This window comes from Martes martes (assembly GCF_963455335.1).
Source record: "Martes martes genome assembly, chromosome: 5".
In the NCBI taxonomy this organism is placed as follows: Eukaryota; Metazoa; Chordata; class Mammalia; order Carnivora; family Mustelidae; genus Martes; species Martes martes.
In genome coordinates, this window is record NC_137892.1 from 105,447,736 (window position 1) to 105,474,176 (window position 26,441).

The 26,441-nt window shown below is 43.7% G+C and overlaps 1 protein-coding gene across 1 annotated transcript; it reads right to left on the reverse strand.

Moving 5' to 3' along the window:
- Positions 1 to 16,245: 16,245 nt before the first annotated feature.
- Positions 16,246 to 24,614, reverse strand: SMIM23 (small integral membrane protein 23; the record flags this gene model as incomplete). The annotated part of the gene is made up of 4 exons (XM_080804903.1): positions 16,246 to 16,458; positions 16,711 to 16,778; positions 16,975 to 17,026; positions 24,525 to 24,614. 4 exons carry the CDS (start codon positions 24,612 to 24,614, stop codon positions 16,246 to 16,248), a joined length of 423 nt encoding a protein of 140 aa, XP_080661029.1.
- Positions 24,615 to 26,441: the final 1,827 nt, after the last annotated feature.

The following is a 26,441-nucleotide window of genomic DNA, read 5'->3' on the forward strand; positions in this document are numbered from 1 at the left end:
AGGGAAGGAGAACCCCAAACATCTCAGGGTTTTAAAAATGTCTACATCAGATTTTTTTTTTTTTTTCGAATTAAAGAAATGTCTCATTGGTCTGAGCCATGTGTTTCCTTCCATGAGAGGTGGCGGGGACGCTCAGCCTTTGGAGGGGAGCAGAGCAGCTGTAAGGGCTGGTGTTCAGGGACAGGCTCACATTCTCCCAGCGCCCTCTCTGTAAACTGCACGCAAGACCAGCTGTGTTTTCTCTGCCTCCTTACATCATCACCAGTCATAAAAACCCTACCGCAGGGAATTGTGCTGACGATCTGGGCTGTGATGTATGAGACAAAGGAGTCCAGGGGCTGATTTCAGAGTTTGCACAGTTAAGATTCCTGCTGGTTGGGAGAAAAGGCAGGCTGGACCCGGCACGTGTTACATTTGACGATCGTCTACAGTTGCTCTCTAGGTCAATAATTTCTTGGCTTTAAGCAACTCTGGCTTTTGAGTTCAGCCCTGGTCTTTCATACAGCTGGTGGACCCCAGCAAGGTGCCGCAGCTGGCCTGAACAGCCCCCCGGCCCTCCCCACTCTCCTCCAGCCAACCTCAAGGTCTCGAGCTCCTTGGTTCCAGGTGACCTGCTTTCCTTGCCTTTGCAGTTCTGCTCCAGCACTTTCCTCTGGCTGACCTGTTTGTAGCACCTCACCTGAGGCACACTAGAGTCTTGTGTCTACGCATCTGGGCTCTCTCCCTATAGAATAAAGAGCTCTCTGATGGGCGTGTAAGAGTCCAGTCCTGCTCCTTCACTCTCTGGACGTTCGGGGTGCCTGACTCTGCTGGTCAACATGGGTTTAGCCCATATTCTTGTTTTAGGAGGAAATGCTCATCCATTGAATTGAATCCCACCAGGTACTTGTTTAGGACATGTAAGTGTAAAAAGACATCTCTCATTCTATGGCCTCTTTCATAGTAACTCACATTTTAGAGTGTTCCTCACACACCAGGCACTGTGCTGAATGCCTTTACTCGAACCACTTTTCCAAGCACCTTATTAAGTGTTTTCCATTCTCCCCCATTTTATTGCTGAGAAAATGAAGCCCAGAGAGGTCAAGGAAGGTGTCCTAAGTCCTCTTGCTTGTGAGGTTGTCAATCCAGGGTGGTTGGGTCTAAAGCTTTTACTCTTTAATGAGGTCACTGCTGATGAACATCTTCCAGAAGTGCGTGCTTGCTGGTGTGCCTCCCTGGCCCGAACTTCATCCCAGCGGGGTGCCAGGAAGTCCCAAGACTCAGAGCTCAGCAGTTTCCCCAGCCAATGGCCGTCACACACACTGGGAGTTGTGGATTCTTCCGCTTTCAGGATTTAGGAACTCATCTGGTGTGCTGAGGTACCACCCGCCAACACACACTCTTTATCTGATTTTATTGTGGGCGTTTTTCTTTACACAAGTAATGCATGGCTTTATTCTCGTTGTAAACGTTTCAAGAGTGTTCCAAGAGAACATGAAAGTCCGTCCTTACCTCTCTTTCTCTCTTTCTTCCCAATTCCTCTGCTGGGTGGCCATAATGAATAGTTTACCGTCTCTTCTCCTGGTCCACTTTCTACACGTTTCTGGGCATTTGTGTATATCTGTGTGTATACCTTTGCTCCCCTCACTCCCTTTTGAACAAATGGGATCATCTTATCCATAATGTTCTGCAACCTGATTTTTTTTTCACTTACTGTATCTTAGAGGTCTTTCCACGACAGTCCCTGTCATTTTCCCTGACTCATTTGGATGGGCATGCGCTATTCCATATTGTGGATTTGCCATGATTTATTTAATCTACTTGACCAGGTACTTGTAAGCAATGCAAACCATTTGAAAAAGTAAATTATCCATGGTTACTGGGCAGTAACCAAACAAATAAGAAAGACTAAAGTGGGAGATGGTTGTCAAAAGTGGAATGTTAACTAGGGTTATAGGAAGGGATAAGGGGGGGCTTGGTGTCCCAAGCTTTGACCCCGAACATCGCCTGCCGGCCTCTGCCTTCTCCATTCCTACCCGGCTGTGGGCTGGGCGCTCTTCCCTAATTTTAGCATTTCCCACAGAGTGAGGTCATGCTCCTTCTCCATCCAGTCCCTTCAAGGCTTCCTGACCACATAACTGCGGCATGACCACATCGCCCTTCCTGCTGCCATCCAAAGGAGGTTTGGACCCAAGACGCCTGAATTCCAGGCCATCTCGGCACCATTCGGTGCTGCAGTGACAACAGCTGGTTAAACCTTGCTGGCTCAAAGGTACCAGAAAGTCTGCAGCAACCCAAATTCCATAGGCCTCTTACTCAGTTTTCCGGAGTAAAACCCAAACACCCATTTTTGTTGAGACTTTGACGAGCCCTTGAAACCACCAAGGGCCCGGCTTGCCTGGGCCCAAGTCTGAAATATGTCAGGCAGGTGTTTCCAAAGAACTTATGCTACGGGAAAATATATCCTGATGTAATCTGACTAATTTGGCTTTTGCCTTACTTTCAAGAGAACTGGCTATTTGTAATGGAAACAGTTCTCGGCCACTTCAGACAGGGCTTTGTAATGTGAGCCGCTAAAACCCTGCAGGTGCTGTGGGGGCCCCTGTTTTCATTCTACATCTCAAGTTTGTTTACTTTAATGTGTTTCTCTGGGAGGGGAAAAAAAAAGTGACCGGGGAGGGGTTTAACAAGTCATTTTTCATTTCAAAAAAAGAAATGGTTTTGTATTAAGAAAATTAGTGTTGAGGGGGCCCCTGGAGTCCTGCTGGCGACAGGAAGCGCACATGGCCTTGGAGGATATGTTTCCCAAGACTAATTCCCCAAAGACGCGTGTTCAGGAGCCGGCATACCTGGGCCCTTGGCAGAGGCATCAATTAGAAAGTGGGAAGCAGTGTTTCCCTTGCTAATTCTTGGCTACCGAATAGGGTTTACTGAAAGCTCTTTCTTCCCCCCTTGGAGTTAGGTAGTTTTGAAAATTGTAAAATTATGAATTCAACTTCGGGTTCAATTAAGGGAGGGGGATATGTTTTCCAGGGTACAAAGCCGATGTGATGGGTGGAGAGGGCCATCCCTCGAGAGCACCCACGGCCAGCCATGGGCACTCGCCCTGCCCAGGGGAGGCTGCTCTCACCCGGGAGGTCGGTGGGGGTCAGGGTGTCAGGGCTGCTGCAGGCTCGGTCCCAGGGTGGGGATTCCAGCTAGAGAGGAGACAGGGCAAATGAGAAGAGCCCTCAGTTACTTCATGCAGGTAGAGAGCAGCAGATGGCCATCATCAGGATAGAAAATGTGACGCGTTTGCCACTCAGGCCTCTCCCGTGCCCTGGAGACGGGCTTCAGTGAACCCCAGTTCCCTACCCTTGATGTGAAAGCTGAGTGCTCATTCCCGGATGTGCCAGTCTCTATGGAGGGTGTTCTCACACTGCCTTCTCCCTCCTGGCCCCTGGGTTTGTTTACATGGGCTGCTTTGAGACTGAGCCATGTCAGGGTGTGCAGGGACCTTGCCCCTTCTCATGTTTTACTGAGAAAATCTGCTCCTAGACGATCAAGCATGTCACGGATTTAGCGATGTTACTGACCATTGCTGAGATCTCTTTATGGAGCACACTGCCTTCGCCATCTTGCATGTCTGTCTGGGCTTTTTCTTTCCTTCCTCTTTCTTCTTCCCTCTCTGGAGAAATAAGCAAAGTTATCTTGGTTCCTCCTACAGAAGAGCCCCTTTCTCAAATATTCAGGTGCCCCTGGAGGCTCACACCCTCCAACAATATTTTCTCTCCTGAGGAGAATTCTGGTGAATTAAATGTTCAACTCAAACATAAATGTACCCACAGGTGCCTCACAGAGCATTTAAAATGGTGTTGTTATATGGGTCCGTGGAGTCCTATGTATCATGGCCAATTCAAACTGAAAAAGGCTTTGGAGACCGGCTAATCCAAACCTTCATTTTACAAGTTAGGAAACAGATACCCAAAGAAGGGAGGGGACTTGCCCAGGGTCACCTTGTAGTGGTGGGGCTGGACTAAGAACCAAAGCCTCCTGACTCCTGTCTCAGCGTTCTTTACTCTAGGCCATATGTCTTCAGCAACCCCCTGCCCCATTTCTGTAATGGCTGTTTCAGGAAGGGATTCGAGTGCATTCTGGCACAGTCCATGATAAGTCCTATTGTTACTTTCTTTTTTTTTTTTAATTTTTTATTTATTTTCAGCGTAACAGTATTCATTGTTTTTTCACCACACCCAGTGCTCCCTATTGTTACTTTCTATTACATCTCTCTCAAAGTCATCCCTTCCTCTCCTTTCCCACTGCCTTCATAGGGGGAAAGAGGGAGGGGCGAGAAAGTAAAATAGTTTTATCTGAATTCATTGTAACTTGAGATTTGATAACTATTTGCTGGCTTGTTGGATATAATCAACTTACAAGGAAGCTGAAGAATGACTTTGAAGATTGTAATGCTCAATATTTGGGAGGCTTTGGTTGGGACACAACTCTTACACAGTGCTGTTGGGAACTGGTACAGTGTTAACCCAAAAGTAATTTGGCAATATGTATCATGAACTTTAATAATAGTATATGTTATGTTTTGCCAAGCCTTTAAATCAAAGGATAACATCATATAATTTCATTCATGAGTCTTAAGTGGAGGGCTTGATGAATTTTTAAAAGAGAATACACTTAGGTACCCATCATTCAGATCAAGAGACAGAATATTACCAGCACCTCAAAAGTCTCTTTTGTACCATCTCCTGGTTATCATTCTCCAAAAGTAACCAATATCCTGACTTCTATCACTTATAGGTTAATTTTGCCCGATTCTGAATTCCACATGAATGGGATCATACACAATTATACTCCTTCTTTTCTTCTTCCAGTCACCTTATATCTTTGAGGCTTATCCATGGTCTCACATATGTTGGTTTGCTCTTTTTCACTGCTGAATAGTATTCCATTGTTGAATTTATTCATCCATTCTACTGCTGACGGACTGTTGAAAGGTTTCTAGTTTCTAAGTGTTAAAAATAATGCTGTATGATATTTTTGGCATGACTTTCAAAACAACATGCACACACGCATCCATTTCTAAGAGTAAACATTTGTAGTAGAATTCTTGATTATAAAACATGTGTATGTTCAGCTTTAGTAATTACTACAAACAGTTCTTGAAAGCAGTTATATTAACTTACACTTCCACAGAAATATAGGAGAGTGAGAATAGATCTATATCCTAGCAACACTTGGTTTTGGTTTAAAAAATGTAGACGTTCTGATTGTAGGGGGTGATATCTCATTGTGGTTTTAATTAGGCATTTGTGAATAACAAATTGACCCCTTGGGTATTGTCGTTTTGTGAAGTAATTGTTCAAGGTTTTTCTCACTTTGGAGGGTTTCTTTCTCTTTCTTTTTATTTGTAGGAGTTCTTCATATAATCATTGTACAGCTTCCTTGTATTGCAAATGTCTTCTTGAATTCTGTTTGCCTTTTTACCCTCTTAATGGTATCTTTCCATGAACAGCAATTCTTAATTTTAAAATGGTCTAATATACTAATCTTTTCCTTTATGTGTATTGTTTTTGTGTGTTTGTTTAAGAAACTTGTGTCAATTCATGATCATAAATATACACCCTATGTTTTATTCTAGGAACTTTATTTTTTTATTTTTTTCAAAGATTTTATTTATTTATTTGACAGACAGAGATCACAAGTTTTCAGAGAGGCAGGCAGAGAGAGAGAGAGAGACAGAAGAGGAAGCAGGCTCCCCACTAAGCAGAGAGCCTGATGCGGGACTCGATCCCAGGACCCTGGGACCATGACCTGAGCCAAAGGCAGAGGCTTTAACCCACCCGAGCCACCCAGGCACCCCCTAGGAACTTTATTATTTTACTTTTTTACATTTGGGCTTATGATTCATCTGAAGTAGAATTTTAAGTATGATATGAGGTGAAAGTGAACAGCCATAAGTTTCCATAAGTTTATGCAATTCATCTAATACCATCTATCAACAAGACAATATTTTCCCCACTACACTGTAGTGGTACCTTTGCCATAAATCAGGTAACTATATATTTGGGTCTATCTCAACTTTGTTAGTCATGCCCTTTAAATCTTTATATATCCTTATTAATTTTTATGTCTGTATTATCAGTTACTGACAGACATGTTTCAGAACATTCCACTGTGATTATGGAATTAGTTATTTTTCCTTTTAGTTCTTACAATGTTTGAGGCTCCATTACTCAACTCATTTGAATTTAGGATTGTTATATATTTCTGTTAAGCTGGACCCCTCTATAATTCCAAATAGTTACTCTTTATGACTACTAATACTTCTGGTCTTAATGTCTATTTCATCTGATATTAGTAGATCTATACCTCCTTTTAAAAAATACTTACTCATTTTTTAATGTTTTTATGGATATGTTTACCTATCCTTTTACTTTTATCTTTTCTGGGTCCTTAGATTTATTTCTTTTATAAACAATGTGTATTTTTGGAAATCCAGATTAATCATCATTCTGTTTTAATTGGAATATTTAGTCCATTTCTAGTTTCTGGCTCTTAAGAATAAAATTGCAGTGAATATTTTATACAAGACCTCTTGTGAATATATGCTTTTTTCTTGGGTTAATATCCAGGAGTGAAATTGTTGGGTCAAAGAGTTGGTGTTTAATTTTATTTTTTCTAATTGATATGATTTTAACATAATTTATATACAATAAAAAAAGAGATTTAAAGTGTACCATATGATGAACTTCAGCAAATGTAAACACCCATGTAGCCCACCCCAAATTAAGATACAGATTTTCTCCATCCCTCCAAAAACTTTCCTTATATATCTCCTTGAGATGCTGATCTGATTTCTATCACTATAAATTAGGTTTTTAAGGAATCAGATAATAGCTATGCTTGTGTCTTCTTATTTCATGGAAGGTAATGCTTTTGAGCCACACCCTATGTGTGGTATTGCCCTAGAGCCTCATTGTGGTTTTAATATGCTTATCCCTGATGAACAGTGATGTTGAACACTTTCCTCATGCTTATTAGCCATTCATACATCTTTTTGAAGTGTCTTTTCAAACCTATGGCACACTTTAAAAACATTGGGTGGTCTGCATTTTTCTTATTGATTTGTAGGAGTTCTTTATATGTTCTGGATATGAGTTTTTTTGTTAGATATGTGTATTGTGAATAATTTGTCCCAGCCTATGGCCTGCTCTTCATTTTCTTGATGCATTTGTTAATAATAGTGAATAGTTCTTTGAAGAAAAGAACCCCCTAAGTGACCAATAATGTTATGCAGGATATGGGAAAATGCTTATTACATATTGTTGGACTGAAAAAAGAGGATATAAATTATATTTTGCATTGTGACCTTAATTATTTAAAAATATGCATTAAAAAAGGTGGAGAGAAATACACAAAACATTGCTTTGGCTGACTCTGGGTAGTGAGATTATGCTCTCCTGTAATCCTTTTTATTGTGGCAAATACACATAACATGAAATTTACCATTTTCACCATTTTGAAGTATACAATTCAGTGGCATTAAGTACATTTCTGATGCTGTACAACCATCACCACTCTCTAACCCTGGGACTTTTTCCATCACCCCAAATGGAAACCCTGGACCTAATAAGCAGTCACTCCCAACTCCTCCTCTCACAGCCCCTGACAATCACGAATCAGATTTCTGCCTCTATATGCCTGCTGTTTTAGAAATATATACATTTGCTGGGGTGCCTGGGTGGCTCAGTGGGTTAAAGCCTCTGCCTTCAGGTCAGGTCATGATCCCAGGGTCCTGGGATCGAGCCCTGCATCGGACTCTCTGCTCAGTGGGAAGCCTGCTTCCCTCTTTCTCTCTGCCTGCCTCTCTGCCTAGATCTCTGTCTGTCAAATAAATAAATAAAATCTTTTAAAAAAAAAGAAAGAAATATATACATTTGCTGTATTTAGAAATATATACATTTGCTACAGAGTATGTGCTTTGATGTGAGAAATAAAGCAGAAACCGAGAACAGGGAAGAGTGTCTTACAGAGAGGAACAAGTAAGTTATACAGAATTGATGCTAAGCTCTACGTCAGAGGGAGTGAAGAGTGGATTTCCCTTTGTGACAGTAGCTAAACGTGCTCTGCTCTGACTGCTGGCTGCTCCCCTTGCATGATGCCTGTCCCGTGGAGCTCACCCCCTACCCTGGCAGCTGGGTTCTAATATTATGCCCAAGTTACCCACGATGCTGAGTCGAGTAGCCTCCCCGGGTGCCATTTCCTCCGTCTCCACCGTACTGGGAGTGGACACCATATTGGTTCGGTTCTCCAGAATCGTCCTGCTGTGCGGTAGGACCCCAGCTTCTCCTCTCAGTCATTAAGAGCTGTGGAGTAAGTGAACAGGAATGACTCTGCTGGACTCTAGAGAGAACAGAATCAGGTGGGTCTGTAGGTGTAGCCTCAGGGCCAAAGGCAGGCTGAGAGGAAGTGCAGCAAAGGGGCTGAGTCCAGCCCTGAGAGAACATATCTGAATGGTAGATTCATGAGGTCCCTCGTGACTTTAATGACCAGGGCGGGAGGAGAGAAGTAATAGCGAGTGACATATATATAATGTGTTACCGTTTGCAGAGCGCAGCATGCGCATGACCTCATTGAATCCGGAAGGAGCATAGGGTGGGGTTTTTGCACGTGGCCCCGGAGTTGGCTTGTCTCAGTCTGCATCCTGGCTCCACCACTTACTGGGCGACCCTGGGACATGTGTGCACCCGCTGTCCCAAGTTCCTTACGGATGCAATGAAGACACTGATGGTACACATAGATCTGTTGTGATGATTAAATAAGGTGGGGGATACTCATAAAGTGGTTAGAATCGTGCCGGGAGCGTAGTAAACACTAAATAAAAGTTAGCTGTTAAGACTTTATTCTCTCTGTGGGCCCTGGAGATATATAAACATACCCCATTTTATGGGCAGCGGACTGGAGCTCAGAAGGATGGAGGGACCCGTCTGAGGTCACACGGCAGAGGTGGGAGTGGAGGGGGGGCAGGGCTCAGACCAGGTCTGTTTGATCCCAAAGCCCTGTCCCTTTCGGCTCATTTATGCCACCTCCCCCGATATGTGCCTTGCCTGCGCTCATGGGCAGGAGACGTAAATTCTGCTGTAGTTCACCCAGGTACTGGGTGTCGGAAAGAGTCGCCTGTCTTGTGTAGATGAGCTACGGTCCAAATGAAGCAAGTTAGCTGAGGAAGCACTTCTACCCAACGAGAGTATGATGAAAATGTTGAGAATTGTTACTCATACTTTAAGAAAGTGTTTCAATTTTTTTCTTAGCACCAGTCTCCCACATTCTGGTAATAGCACCCTGATTTCCCCTGGGGAGCCACCACTCTCCCCACTCAGTCTGTGCTTAAGATTATCCCACGCCTAGAGGGAGGCTTGTGTAAAACAGGTCTGGCTGATGTGAGCCTTGTGTCATAGTGGCCACCAGATTTAGCTCTGGAACGGGTGTTTGATCCAATCTGAGAACCACCGGGTTTCGTGGCAGGTCTTGGACCGTAGCTCTCAGGGAAGAGGGCTCTCCTTCCCTTGGTAAACAGAGAGGATATGATAGAGACTGAGCTCCTGAAGCCATCTTGCCACCACAGTGGGGACAGCCTGCCTGAGAATGGGGCCAGCCCAGAGGCAAGCGGAGCTGACAGATGGCGAGTGAGACAAGGGCCAGTGTCCTCTGGATCTAACTGGGCCTGAGTCTAGACTGACCTGGGTGTTTCTGTTAATGCTGCCTTTTGTAAGCACCTCACCTACTGGCTTTCTAGCACTGTGATTTACCGTTACATCCTTTTAGTGTTCCATCAGCCACTCAGAGGGGACAGTGGTAGCCCCCTACAACAGAGGGGGACCCGAGGCTCTGAGTGGTGGAGTGATTTCACCAAAGCACCCAGGTGAGTCAGGTCCTTCTGCTGAGGGCTCAGCTGCCGCACTGAGCCACAGTGTCCGAATACAGTTCTTGTCTTCTTTCTTTGCCTTCCAGCAGGGATGTGCATGTCCTCTTGGAAATGTCACAACAGAAGGGACTGGGATGCCCCAGAAAGGCGTCTTCTTTGGCTCCGTCCCTCACCACCCTCAATTATCCTTCTGACAGCCAGATTTGAACCAAATTGGATTTAGTGCATTTCACAATTTTTTGGAACAAATTTGTGAATTAAGGGAACAAATCAAATCCACATTTTTACTTGACATCACCAAAAATATGACATGGAGACTAGAAATGGACTTTCCTGGTCTGGGAATAATTTCAGTGAAGCCCAAATCCCTACTTCTCAAGGGTATCTGTTATTAAAAAAAAAAATAAAATACACCTGATTCTCACAAAGACCTGTGGGAAGCCTGGCTTCAAATCTTACCTGAGACCTGGGATCTGACTCTCGGGGTTAGACCGGGCCACACCAGCACCCATACCTGAGATGTGAGTCTAGTGGGAAAGCCCCTCTCTGCTCCTTCCCATGGTTCATCTCTCTACTGGTTCCCCCACGATTTCCCCTTGGCTACAGCCCAATTTGAGTTTCTACATTTTTCTATAGCGGGACTAACAGATTTTCATGTTCATGCCAACTCAAGCTCCCTATCACTTCTCTGAAATCTTAGGCCAATAAGTAGATAGCTCATTTGGCAATTAGGTGCCTTTGGCCCTTGACCCAACAGCTGCTGCAAGAATGTAGATACTTCATTTTTCTCGTCTTTGTTTCTTGGTTTCATGGTAGAAGGACAAGCTGTATGTGGGCTGGGAATGTAACTTCTACTTCTCTCTATATGTACCCAACATTTAGTAGATTGTGATGAGAATTTATTGCCTTGTAAATTTAACTGGCATATGATTACTTAACAATAAAATGAGAGAAGACATTATCTTGGCTAGGCTTCATGCAGGTGAGGCTCGGAGGCTCCTTGAACTGGTGTGAGGGCTTCGATGCCAGATAGCCCCCCATTCACTGATGATATGATTTGATCAGTGATATGATCTCTCTATGCCTCAGTGTCCCTGTCCTTAAACTGGAACCAGCAATAGCACTTGACCAAGTCCCTAAAATAGGAACACATTCTCTAAATGTTTGTTGCCACAATTTTATTATTTTCCCCTAATAATCCTTATATTCTTAGGAAATACATACAGCTAACACAGAGGTGGACTTTATCTTATCCAGCTTTTGTCTAGATTATCAGATTCTTATCTTTATAGCATGAATTATCTGGATGACTGTGGGTGCTTTCCCCATTATATAAGTTGGAGGCACAGAAAAGAAGCTAATCCAAAGCAATAAAACAGACAAAGAAAAACATAGAATGAATCAGTGTTAGCAAAAGAGAAGAGCCTGAGGGAGCGTCAGGAAGGCTGCCAGATAGATCTATTAAGAGAGATGGGGAGAAAACCATCAATTAAAATTAATTAAGAATTTTAATTGTTTGCGGTGCTGACCTCATGCTCCAGGTGCCTGAAACAAAGGAAGAAATGGAGATAATTGAGTGGTCAGGATATTTTCCCAACTGGGCACTTTTCCCTTAACAAGACCACGCCTGTCTCTTCCACGGAGTCCTTGACAGCATCTTGGGTCAGGACCTGAAATCATGGCTCAGGTTGCCCTGCACTGAAGATAGACGGTGTCCTGGGGCTGGGCAGACAGCTTTCTGGACCCTTCTTCCTTACTCTTCTCCATCAGCAGGTCCTGCAGATGATGCTTTGAAACTGAATTCTGCTTCTCTGCACCTCTCCCCTACTCCAAGCCTCTGTTTCCACCTGGAAAACCACAGTGGCTTGCTAAGTGGTTTCCTTGTTTCTACTCATACATTTATCATTCTCCGAAATTGCCTCGTCTTGACTTTTCTGCTTGTTTTTCCCATTAGCCTGTAAACTTCTCATTCACCAGAGGCTGGCACATGCATAGCCCAGTCTTTCCTTTCTTTTTTTTTTAAATTTTGACCCCTGATTTTTAAATTCAATTTCTCTTTTCTATTTTTAAAATTTATTTATTTATTTGTTTGAGAAAGAAAGAGAGAGCGAGCAAGTATGAGCTGGGGCAGGGGTTGGGGCAGAGGGAGAGGGAGAAGAAGACTCCCAGCTGAGTAGGGAGCCTGATGCGGGGCTCGATCGTGGGACCCCGGGGATCATGACCTGAGCTGAAGGCAGACGCTTAAACAACTTAGCCAGCCAGGCACCACTCTCTTTTCTATTTAAAGTAGTCTTTGGTGTCTGGGAAGCCTGGCCTCGAAAGACCAGAATCAGTTGGAGCTCGTTGTTGTTGGAAGAGGGTTGGGTTGGGGACTGGGATGGAGGGCAGGAAGACAGACCCTGCTCTGCTGGCATTGTTATTCTTGATTGAATGGAAGGAGCTGGAAATAGTTGTGTTCTCAAGTAAAAGACATTTTCTCTCCCAAAGGGAAGTCCACTCTATAATATGAAAGTGGACCCTTTAATAGATCTACTGGGCAACATTTTGTCTAACTCATTCAAATGTCGTTAAAGTCATTAAAGGTAGTCACACTCTATTTATTTATTTGAGAGAGAGCGAGAGAGAGCACGAGCAGTAGGAGGGACAGAGGGAGAAGGAGAGAGAGAATCTGGAGCAGACTCCACCCTGAATGTGAAGCCTGATGCCGGGCTCAATCCCAAAACCCTGAGATCATTCATGACCTGAGCCAAAATCAAGAATGGGACGTTTAACTGCCTGAGCCATCCAGACATCCCCATAATCTTCTTCTTCTTCTTCTTTTTTTAAAGATCTTATTTATTTATTCGACAGACAGAGATCACAAGTTGGCAGAGAGGCAGGCAGAGAGAGAGAGGAGGAAAAAGCTCCCCATGGAGCAGAGAACCTGATGCGGGGCTCAATCCCAGGACCCTGAGATCATGACCCGAGCTGAAGGCAGAGGCTTTAACCCACTGAGCCACCCAGGCGCCTCTATAATCTTTTTAAGTGTGTCATTTGTCTTTTTCATATGCAGGAACTGCGGAAGGAATGACATATTCCCAGATTAGCCTGACTCACTCACCTGTGTTGACTCGGTTGACTCTGGTGACTCTGGTGGTCAAGCCCACCCCACCTCATTCTCAGCAATTATATTCTGCCTTTGCATATTTGTCTCACACCATTCTGCTTCCCTGACACTGACTCTTGGGGCTCCGCAGTACAAGAGTGACCATTACTCTCTCTGCCACGTTTCTGACCACCTTGGGAAGTGTGAGGTCATTATACATGGTCCAGAGCCACCCATCAGCAAGGGGCCCAGGCTGTTTCTCATACGAGGCAGCTCCAATCTGGAGTACTTGATCCTCCCCTCTCCATCCTGTCACAGCTGATTGGAGCCCGGGGTTGAGGGGAGGTGGTCCCCACAAGGTCATCCAGTCTAAAGGCTGGGTGGCACGATCTAGCACAGGACAGGAGGCTCCAGCCAATAAGATGAGTTAATCACCTCCCACCCACTCCCCTGGAGCTTGATCTGGGAAATGCAGACAGAATTATATGGTAATTGGAAGTTTGGAAGGTCATGAGACAGGGAGAGGCCTCGTGGGACCAGGAGCAAATCAGGGTTAGGAGGACTTACAGGCAGAAGTGCTGAGCTGAAGAAGGGCGTGATGCAGGGGGTGGGCAAGGAAGCCCCTGGAAGCAGGAAGAGATGGAGCAACAGACAAAGAAGCAGAGACCCAGGGAGTAGCCCAGCCGAGGCAAAGGTGGGAAGCTAGAGGTAATCTCCCAGATTCTCGTGGAGGCGGGGCGGGGGGGTCGAGGAGCTCCTGGAGCACCTTGGTGGACACCTTGGGTTCTTAACTACTTTCCTGTTCCAGTCTCCAGGATTCCAGGTTATGGTACGCTCTTGATTTCCATGAAATTCTGGTTCCTATCTTGCGCCACAATAAACCCTCGTTGCGTGAGCCGCCCTTGGTGGCTTGCTGTTTTTACGGGCTCACATGCAACATTCCGAAAGTGACCACCATCAGTGGGCTGCAGCCCCACGCCGGCATGGGCTGTTTCTATCGGGCCCTGTGTGCAGGTGTGTGGGGGTGATGCCTGAGAGCTTTCAGGATGGGACTCTTCTGCTCAGAGGCTCTGTTAATAACCACAGGGGCGGTTTCAATCCTCAAGGATCTAGGCTCCATTTTCTTTTGTTCACGCATCCCCAAATTTCATGTACATGTATGTTTTATAAAAAATATTTACAACTATATCATATATATAAAAGAAAACATAAATATATATAATAGAATATGTAAACATAAACACACACAGGTAAATATTACAGGTGCAATATAATTGCAACTTAGATTGGGGTTAGAGGCTGAAGTGTGTATTAGGCTAAACCTGTCAAAATTCTGCCCAGGAAGAGTCTAAGTACCAGCAGAGTAGATGTACATGATTTTGGGTATGTTACTACAGCCTTCGTAGTAACAGTAAAAATAAATGCAAAGAAATATCATTATCAGATCTTCCTACAGAACACTTGCTAGAAAACTGCAGTCAAGAAAAACAGATTCTGGTCCCCACCCCCCGACACATATTCAAAGTGGCAAAACTGTAACCGTAACTTGCAAAGACTCTTTCCTTCTCAAGTGGCAACTGAATAATTCCTTCCAGCAAGCAGAATTTCTGTGCCATTTCCCGCCAGTCAGATTTCCTATGAGATTATTTGAATTGGACCCCTCGTGACTTTCCAAAGATTTGAAGTGGTTCTAATGATTGGCACGTATATAATAACTCCATTAAAATAGAAAACAAAAAATCCTAGAAGGGGACGAATAGACCAAAAAAAGTAAGGTTGATGTAATTTCCACCATGGTCAACTAAACGCTGAACTTCCTGGAAGTCAAGGGAAAAGGGGAAATCCTAGGTAAGAATTATCATCGTTTAATCAAAACAAGTTAATCCAAAGAGAGGGTTTTCTCTTGCCACTGTTTAAAAAAACTAAGTCCCTCATAAGTTCATCACAGCGATATTCTTATTTTGCTTGTATACACCGTATTCCTGTGAGCAAAATGATGGGTAATTTTCTTCTAAAAAGATTTGAATAGGCAAAACAATCATATAGTCTGAAAATAAAAGTGTGAAAAGTTTCCCTTTCATCCTGGTCATACATTTGCCCACTCTCAACTCCCCCAACTCTCCTTCCCCCATTTTGTATCCTTCCAGAGTTTTCTTGCACATTCAGTAACATCGTCATCATCTGTAACCACAAAATACAGGTTCTTGTCCCTGTGCTCTTCTTAGGTGTTGATTTCTCTCGTTTAACAGTCTTTCCTGTGGACACTTCATATCAGGAATGCGTCCTCATTCTCTTCCTAGCTACAGGGTATCCACTTTTTGGGTGCACCTCTACTAACTGAACCTGGGTCTTCCTGGTCCTGTGTTTTGCTATTATATATGAAGCTAGGAGAGTAACATTACATACATGTAATTTCACACATGCGTGGATATACGTGATAAAAGTATATATTTTGTATATATGATGAATTAGATATAATGTTAATATATTATATAAATATATTTATTTTATATTTTATATAAATATTATATAATTCTATTTGTTAATACTAAATATTAAGTTGTTATATTTTATCTCTATATATGATAAAACATATATATTTTTTCATATGAGCTAAATCCCTGAAGCAGACTGCCAGGTGGAATGGTAAATGCATTTGTGAATTCGGTGGCTATCACCAGCTGCTCTCCACAGAGGTTTTGGCAATTTATGCTGCTAGCAACAGTGTCTGAGAGTTGGGTTGCCGCCTAACGTCTATACCCTCCAGAACCAGCGTCCTCTTGCTAAGTTCCAGGGAGGGAAGAAAAGGAAAGGAAGGAAGGAAGATCTGTGTATCAGGCCCCTACAGTACGCTAGACACACTCTGCTTATTCCTGTCTGCTCCTCACTGGAATGCTGCGAGGCAAACTGCCCTCCCTGATTTTTGCTAATGAGGCAGTTTTGTGCCTGAGAGGTTAGGGAATTTGCACCATATCTCAGGTAAGTGGGTGAGGGTCCTGACTCTGAGGCCGGCTGGGTCCCAGTGAGCCAGAGTTCTGGTGGGCAGGAGGATATCTTGGCAGAGCCCTGGGGTCCTCCTGACAGTGTTCACGACCCAGCAGTGGTGTCAGCAACATTCTTAGTGACCCAACTATTTTATTTTCTTGCCTGTTATGACATTCAAGTGTCACAGCTCAGCTCTTATCAGAGGATCCCTTGGCAACCTTCCCCCCACCCACCTCCCGCTTCCTTGACGTCTTCCCCGGGTTCCAGCCCGGGGCCATCACAGGTGATTTTTGAAGTTGGAGCAGGGATCCTCCAGGTGCCCCTCTCCCAGAAGAGCATCTAACCACTCCTCCAGGTCCCGGACCAGCTGCTCCAGCTCTCGCACCTCTTTCTCTAGCTTCTCCAAGAAAACGTGCAAATTTTCCTTCAACCAGGTCCTGATGACCTTTATTGGGTCTTCTGCGGATTCATTGGTCTGGTATTCAAATCCCTGAAAGGCAGACGTCAAAGTCGCATCTTGAGCTTTTTCACATAGGACCCCCTTGCCACTGGTTTCAAAAAGTTTTCTGGGCCTTTGCATATGCTATTCCTTCTCTCGGGAGTGCCCCTCCCCATCTTCTCCACCTGGCCAACTCCTACTTATCCTTCAAGATCCAGCTCGCCCATGACACCTCTAGGAAGCCTTCCCAGATTTCCTCAGCCAAACTTGACATCCCCTCAGCACCTTTTTTGAATATGTTACCTGGGAAGCCACAGGATTCTGGGGATAGTTACATTCTCTGATCCTTTCTGATACCTCCCAACTTCTTCCTGAAACAGGCACAAACATCACCTCTAACAAGGGCAAATGAGCAGTTGTTGAAATAAACATGGTTGGTCATCCCAGTGAGTGAGGAGGGGAGAAGGTAAGCTTTGGAGGCCCCGTTGGTGGGCAGCCATCTCCAGAATACCCCTCCTGACTCCGGATGGATTCAGCTCCTTCTTTCTTAGCTTTCAGAACGCTCACCTGATATTCCTGTGCCCATGTACAGCACCAAGATCAGCAACACCAACAGCGTCTGGTGGCAAGAAGAGGAGGAAAGGAGGTGACTCATGGGCAGGCAGGCAGGCATCCCTGCTGCCCTCACAGAGCAGTGCTATAAGATCATTTTTAAAACTTAACTTTTTTTCCAGTTATGTACATCATGCATGCTTACTACAAACCCCCACACCTTGCAGAAGCAGGTAACAAGCAGCCCAGTGACATTCTGCTCGTGTTTCCCCTCCCTTCTCCCTGCTGAGAAGCCCCACTTCCATTCTCATTCCCTGCCTCGCTTTCACATTTTTGCTTTAAATGATCTTTAAACGGAATCAACTTTATTGTGGTATAATTCACAGACAATAAAATGCACACATTTTAAATGTACAGTTTGGGGACGCCTGGGTGGCTCAGTTGGTTAAGCGGCTGCCTTCGGCTCAGGTCATGATCCCAGAGTCCTGGGATCAAGTCCCACATCAGGCTCCTTGCTCAGCAGGGAGCCTGCTTCTCCCTCTGCCTCTGCCTGCCTCTCTGTCTGCCTGTACTCACTCTCTCTGACAAATAAATAAATAAAATCTTTAAAAAAAATAAATGTACAGTTTGATGAGTTTTGACAGGTCTACACCTGTGGGCTACCATCCCAGTCAAGAGAAAGGACATTTCCAGCATCCCAGAAAGTTCCCTTATGCCCTTTTACAGTCCGTTCCCTCCTTACCCTCACCCACCAGAAGGATCTACTATTCTCACTATGGGGTAATTTTGCCTGGTCTATAACTTCCTAAATGGAACTTCATAGTCTTTTGTGGTTAGCTACTTTCGCTCAACATAATGCTTCTGAGATGTCTCCATATTTGTGTATTCAGTGTTATTGATGAGTAATATAGTGTATGAATATGGCACAATTTATCTCTTTACATATTGATGGACTTTTGGCTGTTTCTCGTTTCAGACGATCATGAAGAAAACTGCTATGAACACCCAGATACAACAGTTTGGGAGGACATATGTTCTCATTCTGCTTGGGTTAGCCCCCAGAAATGCAAGTGCTGGGTCATATGGCAGGTGTAAGTTTAATTTGATAAGAAACCACCAAACTGGTTTCCAGGGGTTTGAACCAATTTACATTTCTACCAGCAACCCGAGAATGCTGGTTGCTCCACGTCCCTGCTGGCAATCTTCTTCATTCTAGGCGTTCTGTTGGTTGTGTAGTGGTACCGCAATCTAGTTTTTCCATGCACTTCCCCAGTGGCTAATGATGTTGTCTTAGTCTGTTTATGCTGCTCTAACAAAGTGCCACAGACCCAATAGCTTATAAACAACAGAAATTTATTTCTTACAGTTCTGGGGCTGGAAGTTCAGATGCAGCAGGCCAGCATGGTGAGGTTCAGGAGAGGGCTCTCTTCTGGGTTCCACCCATTTCCATTGTGTCTTTACGTGGTGGAGAGCAGAGAGAGATCTTTGGGCTCTTTTTAAAAAAAATTTTAATTTAATTAAAAAAATTTTTTTATTAGGGCACTACTCCAACCCATGAGGGTTCCACTCTCATGAATCATCTCCTGAAGACCCCCAACTCCCAATACCATTGCTTTGGGAGTTAGGATTTCAACATATGAATTTAGGGGGGACACAAGCATTCAGTCCATAGCAGATGTTAAGCATCTTTCCATGTGCTGAGTGATCATAATTCATATATCTTTCTTTGTGGGCATGTCTATGAAAAACTGTTCATTTTTTTTATTGGGCAATTTGTCTCCTTATTAGGTTTTAGTAGTTCTTTGTATATTTTGGATATACATTCTTTGTCAGATGTTTGCACTGTGACTGTTTTCTCCAGGTCCGTGGCTTGCCTCTTTATTTTCCTACCTTGCCTCTTTATGTTTGGAAGTGAAAAGATTTTAATTTTTATGGAGTTCAGATCATCAAATATGTTTCTTTTATGGTTATGCCTTTTGTGTGCAATCTAAAAAATTTTGTCTAACTCAGGATTGTGAAGATTTTTCTCTTCTGTTTTCTTCCTGGCATTTTATTGTTTTAATTTTCCACTTAGGTAGATGGTCCATTTTGAATTAATTTTTGTATATGGCATGAGGGAGGGGATCAGGATTCTTTTCCTCATATGAATGTCTAGTTCTAGAATTATTTGTTTAAAAAGCCTAATTTTTCATTGAATTGCATTGCTCTCTGTCAAAAATATGTCCACCATATTTATAGGGGTCTGCTTCTGGGTTCTATTCTGTTTCAGTGATCTGTATATATCACTCTTTATGTCATTGCTAAATCTGTATTAGTTTTCTGAAGCTGCTGTAACAGAATACCACAGATTGGGTAGCTTAAACCAAGCGTTAATTCTCTCACAGTTATGGAAACCGGAAGTCCAAGATCAAGGTGTGAGGCAGGGTTGGCTTCTGGTGAAACATCTCTCCTTGGCTTCTGGATGGTTGACTTTTCTCTGTGTCCTCACATGGCCTTTTCTCTGTGCATCCCTGGTGTCTCTCTTCTTATAAGGGCATCAGTGTTATTAGAGTAGAGCCCTACCCTTTATGACCTCATTTAACCTTAATTATTTCCAAATACAGTCACATTGAGGGTTGGGGCTTCCACATGTGAATTTTGGAGGTCACAATTCGATCTGTAATAGCTCCACTGGCACTCTGCTGTCCCATTCCTTTCTCTATCTTATGCCAATGCCACACTAGCTAGATGGCCATACAGCTTCACGGTAACACTTGAAATCAGATAGTGTAAGTTTATTTTTTTTTTAGCTTTGCTCCTAACAATTTGTTCAAATTCGTTCAGACTACCCTAGATCCTTTGCATTTCCACATATATATGTATATATTAACCTTTTCAGTTGCTACAAACAAACAAACAAACAAACAAACCAAACCTGTTGGGATTTTGATTAGTATTACATTGAAACTGTGGTTCAATTTGGTGAGAGAGAATGTCTCTAAAATATTGTACCTTGTAATCCATGATTATGATGGATCTCTCCATTACATTGTCTTTGGTTATTTTTAGCAATGTTTCATCATTTTCAAGTGTACAGGCCATGCTCATCTTTCTCAAGTATTTTATAGGTTTTGATGCTATTATGAATAGTATCGCTTTTAAATTTTCATTTTCCAGTTGTTTGTTGCTGGACTATAGAAACACAATTGATTTCGTCTTATGACTTAATTCTTCCTTTTTTATCTGCTAGAGTTTAGGATTTTGTATATAAAAAATTGTGCTGTCTGGGAAGAAGTCTTACTTCATCCTTTCTATTCTTTATCTTTCAGAAAGTCTTTAGCTTTTTCCCCCTGCCTCGTATATTGACTAGAATCGCTAACGAAATACCAGTAAGTGGCAAAAGCGAACGTTCCCCCATCTTGCACTGTGTCTTGGGGGGACAGGTTGTGAGTGCTCAGCACAGTGTCGAGGTAACTGTAGCTGTGTCCTTCTTGTCCTTTCTTGGCTTGAAGACACTGCCTTCTGTTCCTACCGTTCCGAGAATTTTACCAAGAGTGAGCACTGAAATAGTGAAACGCGCTACCTGTCTCCACTGAGAGGCTGAGCGCCGCCCTTTTTTGGCTGAGCCTGTGGTCAGTTGCGTGGATTGACTCGAATACCTGACCAACCCGGGCTCCTTCAGGAAGCTCTTTGTTCGTGATGCATTTGCCTTTTTCTGTATGGCTGGGCTCATTTGCTACTGTTCGTGGAGATTGTTCTTTTCAACTATGTTCGTGGAGACACTAGATATTTTCTGCATGTTTGTGGAGTTTTAGAGTCAAGGTTATGTTGCCCTTTGAAAATTGAGTCAGGGTGCATTCCCTCTGCCTCTATTTTATGAAGGAATTTGTGTAAGATTGGTATTCTATCTCCATCACATGATTGATAGAATTTATCGGTGAAATCTTTTGGGCTTATAGTCCTTTGGACTTTCTATTTCTTCTTGAGTCACTTGTGTAAATCATGTTGTCCAAGAAGTTTCTTCATTTCACCTAAGTTAGCAAGGGCATTGGCGTCCAGTCATTCCTTGTATTATCTTCATATCCTTTTAATGTCTATGAGAGGTATTGTGATCCTTCCTTTTTATCCTCGATATTGGTAATCTGTGTTCTCTTTTTAAAAAAAAGTTAGACTGAAAAATTTACCAATTTTATGAATCTTTTCAAAGAAAAGGTTTATGAATTTTATTTATTATTTTCATTTTCTATTTCATTAATTCCGATTTTATCTTTATTGTTTCTTCTTTCTATCATTGAGTTTAATTCTCCTTTATTTCCTTCTTAATGTGGAAACTTTGGCCAATGCTGCAGCTACTCTTTTTTTTTTTTTTTAATTTAATTCATTTGTTTGACAGAGAGAGAACATGAGCCGAGGGAGAAGGAGAAGCAGACTCCCCGCTGAGCAGGGAGCCTGATGAGGGGCTCGATCCCAGGCTCCTGGGATCATGACCTGAGCCAAAGACAGACGCTTAACCACCTGAGCCACCCAGGCACTCCTGGCCATTGCTTCTAAAGGTTTCCTTTTTTCCTCAAATGTATGTATGTATATGTGTGTGTGCATGCTTATACACACATACATGTCTGTATATGTATGTGCATAGGTGTGTGCACATGTCTGTATACGTGTGCTCTCAAACAGATGCATGAGTGTTAAGGAGTTCCTCTGTTCTGGCTGGACCGGCATTCCATCCGCCTCCAGTGCTGCTGGATTTCCAGGATCTCTGCTCTGCTCTCAACCGCAGAGCCGCCACTCTGGTGAGAGTGGCTAATCCAGCCCTTTGCGTGCACATCCCAGCCCTCTGGGAAGGAGTCCTGGGGAGCCCCTTGGGTGCACGGCTCTGTCCAGCACCTCGTCCTACAGAGTCCAGTACCTTAGCTGCCCCCTCCACTCTGCAGCCTAGCAGGACTGTGGTGCCCTGCGTGGCCTCTACCTCTCAGTGCAGCAGCCACTGGGGAAGAGTGGAGGCTAGCACGAGTCTTCCTCTCCTCCAGGATGGCACTCTTGTGCTGCCTGGTGGCCCTCACCTGAGTGGCTGCCTCATCTATGTCATCAATTTTATGGTTGCTCCAATAGGAGGGCTAGCCTGGCCTCAGTTCCTGCGAAGTCCCATCGCATCGTTTTGAGGCAGGATGGAGGGAAGGAGTTGCCTGGAGACAACATCGCTCACTGGTGCCTAGGTCAGTCCAAGATCATTTAGGAGATTTGGGTGATGTTCCAGGATTAAGAGAGGACAAGGAGTCTCTTAGAGAGGTGGGAGAAGAGAGAGGGACATTCTGAGTCTGGGAGGGGCCTGGCCCCCACTCTCGGCGGTGTGTCTGGGCAGGTCTTAGCACAACAAATTCAGAGATGCCTATTTTCAACAGACAGTGTGAGTAGGGAGAGTGACAGTGTCAGGGGCAAGCGAAAGTGGACAAAGGATTAAGGCACACACAGTATTGACTGACGCTGAATTTTCCCCATCTCACTAGATGCCGTTTGAGTCCGATTTGATTTGACTTGAAATAACACATTTCTTACTTACCTAAGTTTGTGAAGCAGGATTTAGAGCTGCTAGCCCCACAAAGAAGATACAAGATTTGCCTAATTTGCTTCTCCCCCAGATGGTTTTCGATATGGATACTAGCAGCTATAATATTATATATTATAATATATCATTAACTATAAAAATAAAAATAAATTACAAAGCAGCATCAGTTAATACATCATTAACTATAAAAATAAAAATAAATTACAAAATAAAAATAAATTACAGATACATGGGTGAGTGAATGAAGCCGGGCGTAAAGGCACACTCTGATTCCGTTCACGTGAAATTCAAGAAAGTACAAAACTCATCTATGATGATTGAGCTCAGGAATCAAGGTTATGTAGGGGAGAAGAGCTGGGAGGGTCCTGAAGGAGGCTTCGGAGGCACTGGGAATCTTCCAAAGCTTGACATGGGTGAGTGGGGGGCGGTGACTGCCAAGGTGTGTCTACTCTGTGTAAAGATCCTTGTATTGTACACTTAAGTTTAGGGCACTTTTTTTTTTCCCCTTAACAATATTCCCCGGGAATCTTTTCACATAAGACTCACAGAACTGTTTTGTTCTTTATAACGGCTGATAAGTGTTCCATGGTGAATGCTATTTCTTTAACAACATTTCTGTCCATGTCCTTTACAGGATAATGTCCTCCCTAGCAAACTTGCTGCTGGGTTTGTGTTTTATGCTGTGTGTGGCGGTGGCAAAGGGGGAAATAGGGACAGGATTAAGTTTTTAGTTCTTCTCTTTGTGCTGTCCTGGGGCCTGAGCCAAATCATTTTCTTTTCTCTGAGCCTCAATTGCTTCATCTATAAAATGGATTTTGAAATATGCTGAAAGGTCTTTCAAAAAGAAAAGCAGGGACTCTGTATTCGATTGATCTGGGAAATGCTGTGGTTAACAAAGTGAAGTGACACCCTTGCTGCAGAACTTCTCAGAGCCTTCATTATGTGAATGAGCAGTGTAAATCTCCAAGCGGGTGGTGTGTGTGTGTGCGTGTATGCGTACAAGAGTATCGGCATTTCTTGAACCACAGAACTTTTTTGGGGATTTTTCTCAAAAAGAGCCTTCCTGGGGTTTGGTATTTATGGAAATCCTTTTTTAGGAAAAGGTGCAGCATGATGGAAACCCCGCAAGGCCCCCATCTTGCTGTGAGGTCCAGCACAAAGGAGGAATTGGGGCATGTATATCAAATGAACAAGTGAACAAATCTTTTGGAAACGTATAGAGATCAGTCATCCATCGCTCTGCTTAAAACCCCTCAATGGCCCCTTACTAATCTCAGAATAAAGTCCTATCTCTTTCCACGGTGTGCAAGGTCTAGGTGACCTTCCCAGCCTTCTTTACATGCCTCCCTCCCTTCTGCACCTGGGAGGCAGTGGCGTGCAGAGTAAGCTTGTTAGGGGTTCTGGAATCAGAGGCACCTGATTTCAAATCCTGGTAGGTCCTGGCTATGTGGCCTTTTTGTTTTTCTGAGCTTTGGTTTATCCATCTGAGAACGGGGTTGTTAATAGCGCCTCCTGGGTATGTTGTAAGTCGTGAAAGAGAGGGGATGGAAGCACTGGGCTGTGCATTGTAAGTGATGACATTTCCCATTCTGACAAAATTCTGCGTGCGGTTTGAATCTGAGCCCTAAGAACAGATACTCCAGGGGCTCTACAACTCAGCTGTATCCTATTTATTTCAGTTTATTCATTCATTCATTCATTCAGACATTATTACGCACCAAGCACCATCGTAGGCACTACGGCCGTAGTAGGAAACAAAAACAATCCATGTCCTCCCCGCCCCCCCACCCGCCCTGGCCCCAGCATGCATTCTACTGGGATTGCTGGGATGAAATAAGAGAGTCAGTCAGCATTGGCCTTGGGAAGAAGCCCCAAAGCATGCATGCTGTGTCCCACCAGCTCGGGCTCCAGGCAGAGTTGGACTGAAGGCCTCTTGTGACTTTGAGGGACTCAAGTCTGTCTGCAGTGGCCGTGGGAGCCCCGATGGGAGGACAGCAGCATACGTCGGGTCTGGCCTCACCTGTTTCTTGTCCTCACAGCGACTACCCCTTCTCCTTTCAAACAGCTCAGCTGCCACTTGCCTCCTGCTGCCCACCTGTTGGAGCACCATGGCCTCAGATCAGGCTGTCTGGGTGGAAGAACGTACCCCGACCTGGCAGGCAGACGGATACCCTCCTCCTTCCTGGGCTCTGGTCACCAGGCATACCTCAAACACTGAGTTCTGATGTCATAGAAGGTGGGAGACAGCAAGGCCCCCACCTTGTCATCACCCTGATTTTTATTCCAGTCCCTCACAGATTTTTTTTGTTTGTTTGTTTCATATAAATGTAAAAAAACAAAGACCCGAAAAAAAGTGCATCAAAATATTATATCTCAGGACGATGATTTTTCTGCTCTTTTGTACTTCTATAGCTTCAAATATTTAGCAAAATGCAAGTTTTAAAATACAAAGCAGGGTGTTTGGGTGGCTCAGTCCTTAAGCGTCTGCCTTCAGCTCAGGTTCTGATCCCAGGGTCCTGGGATCAGGACCCTGGGATCAGAACCTGGGATCAAGCCCCACATCGGGCCCCCTGCTTGGCAGGAAGCCTGCTTCTCCCTCTCCAGCTTTCCCTGCTTGTGTTCCCTCTCTCGCTGTCTCTCTCTGTGTCAAATAAATAAATAAATAAATGAAATCTTTAAAAAAATAAAATATAAAACTAAAATTTTTAGTTGAAATTTTTATTGAGATAGTTGTAAATACACATGCGGTATTAAGAAATAATCCAGGAGATCCAGTGTACCTTAGTCCTACTTTTCCCCAGTGGTAACATCTTGCGTCCCCTGTGATACAGTATTACAACCAGGATTTGCCACTGGTGCAATGTATCAGTCTTGTTCCGATCTCTCCTGTTTCCCTTGTCCTCATTCGTGGATGTCTATTTAATTCTAAGAACTTGTCACGTGTAAGTTTGTGCATCCGTCGCTATAGTCAAGATACAGAAGAATTCCCAAGCCAGAGGGTTTTTGTGTCGCCCTTGGATACCCAATGCCCTTCCCTCTGTCCCCTCTTCCCCACTGTCCCTAACTCCTGGCAAGGTTGAATCTGTTCTCCATTTCTAAAATTTGATCTTTTCACAAATGTTATACAAATAGTATACAGACTTTGGATATTGGGTTTTTTTTTTTTTCCACTTAGCGTAATTCTGCGGAGATTCATCCAGATTGTTGAGTGTATGGGTAGAGTTTGTCCCTCTTTATTGCCGCATTGTAACCCATGGCACGTATGTACACAGTTTGTTTAACCATTCCCCGGCTTAATGTCCTCTGGGCTATTTCTGGTTATTGGCTTTTATGAATAAAGCTGATACAGATATTCTTGTATGGTTTTTGTGTGAACCTATGTTTTCATTTCTCTGGGATGTCCAAGATGGAAATTGCCGAGTTTTATGGTAGTTGCATAATAGTTTTGTTAAGAAACTGTCAAACCGTTTTCTTGAATGGCTATACCATTTCATGTTCCCATCAGCAAAGTATGAGCAATAGTTTCTCCTCCTTCTTGCCAGCACTTGGAGTTTTCATTACTTTTTATTTTAGACATTTTGGTAGGCATATGATGATATCTCATTGTGGTTTTATTTTGCATTTTCCTGATAGTTAATGATGTTGAACTTTTCTCATGAGCCTATCTTGCCATCTCTATCTCCTTTTCAGTGAAATTTCCTCCCATGTTTTCTACCCATTTTCTTTTCTTTTTTTTTTCCTTTTTAAAAGATTTATTTAAGAGAGAGAGAGAGAGAGCGAGCGCATGTGCGTGGGGGAAGGGGTAGAGAGAGAGAATATCCAAGCAGACTCCGTCTGAGCCTGGAGCCTGATGTAGGGCTTGATCCCAGGACCCTGAGATCATGACCGGAGCTGAAACCAGGAATTGGATGCTCAACTGACTGAGCCACCCAGGAGC